At 43.7% G+C, this 3,114-nt stretch overlaps 1 protein-coding gene across 1 annotated transcript in view; it reads left to right on the plus strand.

Annotated features, from left to right (window-relative positions):
* The window catches only part of EGFL6 (EGF like domain multiple 6), a 27,567-nt gene that overhangs the window by 16,985 nt on the left and 7,468 nt on the right, over nucleotides 1-3,114 (plus strand). The window contains 1 exon segment of the mRNA XM_007472194.1: nucleotides 2,948-3,049. Coding sequence (XP_007472256.1) covers nucleotides 2,948-3,049 — 102 coding nt within the window.

A 3,114-nucleotide genomic window follows, 5' to 3' on the forward strand; every position in this document is an offset into this window, starting at 1 on the left:
AAGCATGCTCCAGCCAGAGAATACTGTCACTCATTGAATTGTGGTGCTTGCAGTAGAAAGCCCTGTGCCTGCAAGAGAACATAACGTGCTGACGGGTACTGGTGCGGCACCAACAGCATGTGTTTTGGAGGGTGGTATGGATTAAATCAGAGAATGTATTTGAAAGTACTTTGTAAACCATAAAGTGCTATACAAATGAAAAATGGTGCTGGTGAGACCAAAGTCTTGAGTTTTATCTCTTGGTGGAATGGTTGGCTACATATCATTCCATTGCCCCAGTTTACATTCCCCATGTCTCACATGATACAGAAGAAGGGAGAGTTTGGGACAAATGTGTCACTACAGTTATAAACCAACTGAAAAATTTGTGTTGCATTATTTGTGGGCTGCTAACATCAACTTATCAAACGAGTAATAGCACTCACTAAAGAATATTGAAAACTGGAAGCAAGTGTTACCTGGCATCTTTTTATTTATTTATTTTTCCTTTTTTATTAATTTTTATTGGAGTATAGTTGCTTTACAATGTTTTGTTAGTTTCTGCTGTACAGCAAAGTGAATCAGCTATACATATACATATATCCCATCTTATTTGAATTTCGTTCCCATTTAGGTCACCACAGAGCACTGAGTTCCCTGTGCTATACAGTAGGTTCTCATTAGTTATCTGTTTTATATATAGTATCAATAGTGTATATATGTCAATCCCAATCTCCCAATTCATCCCATCCCCCTGCCATCTTTTAATTTTAAAACTGGGACTAGAAATAAAATATCTTTGCTGGAATAGGGGAAAATAGGGGTTAGGAAGAAAGGAAAGTGAGAGAAGAAGCCATGTGTTTGTAATGGCTTAAGGTATGTGCAGATGGACAGTCTGGATTTCAGTCTGATTTAGGATTCAGGTCCAGTTCCAGCCCTCAGTGCCTGGGGCACTTGGACAAATCACTTATGACTCTCAGTTTTACTTCCTGAAAATGGGCCTGATTGTAGAATTTTTGTGACAAATCAAATGATGTAATGTACATGAAAATGTTTTGCAACTTGTAATGAGTCAACAACCAGTTGCTGCCACTTCTCTCTTTAGCTTTTCCCCTTTCCTTGCCAGTCCTTTATTCTTCAGTATAAACTGCCAAAACCCCCAAATCCAAGCCAGAGGCTGACATTTGTTATGAATCAGGAGCATCTCAGTCTTTCCCCTCTTTCCCAGTGGTGTTTTCTAACACTGACATCAGGGGTCAAGAATTTTTTTGTAAGGGCCAGATGGTAAATATTTTAGGTTTTGTGAACCATACCGTCTCTGTTGCATCTGTCAACTCTGTCATTGTAGCTCAAAAGCAGCCACAGGCAATATGTAAATGAATGCGTGTGGTGTGTTTCAATAAAACTTTATTTGCAAGAACGAGCAGTGGGCTAGGATGTTAGTTTTCTGACCCTAATCTACATAAAAGTAGCCAGAGGCACTGGTTCAAAGCTTATACTAACTGGCCCTGTAGTCCAGTGCAGTTGTTAGGATTTGTTAAATTAACATTCGCTAAGTAGAGCCCCTGGGCGCCACATGGTTCAACAAAAGCCCACAAAAGAAATTGAGATAGAGAAGCTTATTACTCTGGGTCCTGGGGGACTACATTGTAAGGCCTCCAGGGGCCACAGAGGGAAGTCGAGGCAGAACGTGGGGCACACGCCTCTATTAGGGCCCATGTGTGGAGCGCTTTGGGGTTGCTGGGCAAAGCCTGGATTGGTGGATTCCAACAAAAACAATAGGGGTTTTGGTAAGCTACGAGGGTGTCTTATCTAAGGAGTGCACAAGGGCAAGGCCCTGGGAAGCAGGGGAGACTGTCGATCACAGGGGCTGTTGGGGAAGTCATACCAGGAACTCACTTTTACTCGTGACTCCGCAGGCTCTTATCTAGGGTGTGCACTTGCACAAGGGCTAGTGCCAGTCAGAGGCCCCTGCAGGCCGTGGTGCCAAACAAAACGGATGCCAGGGCAGCGATACTGTGGAGTAGCTTGGCTAAGCTCTCTCTTTTTTTTTAATTGAAGTATAGTTGATTTAAAATGTTGTGATAGCTTCTGGTATACAGCAAAGTGACTGTTTTATGTATATATATATATATATATATATATATATATATATATTTCTTTTTCATATTCTTTTCCATTATGGTTTATTACAGATATTGAATATAGTTCCCTGCGCTATACAGTAGGTCCTTATTGTTTAGCCATCCTATATATAATAATTTGCATCTGCTAGTCCCAAATTCCCTAAACTCTTTTTTATTTATTTTATTTTTGGCTGCGTTGAGTCTTCATTGCTGCACGCGGGCTTTCTCTAGTTGCAGCGAGCAGGGGCTACTCTTCACTGTGGCGTACGGGCTACTCTTCATTGTGGTGTGTGGGCTTCTCATTGCGGTGGCTTCTCTTGTTGCGGAATACGGGCTCTAGGCACGTGGGCTTCAGTAGTTGTGGCACGTGGGCTCAGTAGTTGTGGCTTGCAGCCTCAGTAGTTGTGGCTCGTGGGCTCAGTAGTTGTGGCTTGTGGGCTCTAGAGCACAGGCTCAGTAGTTGTGGTGCACGGGCTGAGCTGCTCCACGGCATGTGGGAGCTTTCCAGACCAGGGCTCAAACTTGTATCCCCTGCACTGACAGGTGGATTCTTAACCACGGCGCCACCCGGGAAGTCCCCCAAATTCCCTAAACTCTTGACAGCAACTGAAAACATGGCATCGCCTTCCAAAGCTCCCAGTGTTAAACATTTTCCTAATGTTTTTTGGGGTTTTTTTGGCCGCGCCACGTGGCTTGCAGGATCGTAGTTTCCGACAAGGGTTCGAACACTGAACCCGGGCCCCCTGCAGTGGAGGTGTGGAGTCCTCACCACTGGACCACCAGGGAATTCCCTTTCCTAATGCTCTTAATGTTGATGAAATGCACCCTTTTTTTCTCAGCAGATTTAAATATCTCAGTTGACTGCAGCTTTGACCACGGGGTCTGTGACTGGAAACAGGATATAGAAGATGATTTCGATTGGAATCCTGCTGACCAAGATAATGGTATTCAGATTTCACTATTTCATATTCTGCGATACGGCCCAGGGAAAGAGAGCTCCAGTGACGGG

Source organism: Lipotes vexillifer, unplaced genomic scaffold (assembly GCF_000442215.2).
Source record: "Lipotes vexillifer unplaced genomic scaffold, Lipotes_vexillifer_v1.1 scaffold222, whole genome shotgun sequence".
Taxonomy (NCBI): Eukaryota; Metazoa; Chordata; class Mammalia; order Artiodactyla; family Lipotidae; genus Lipotes; species Lipotes vexillifer.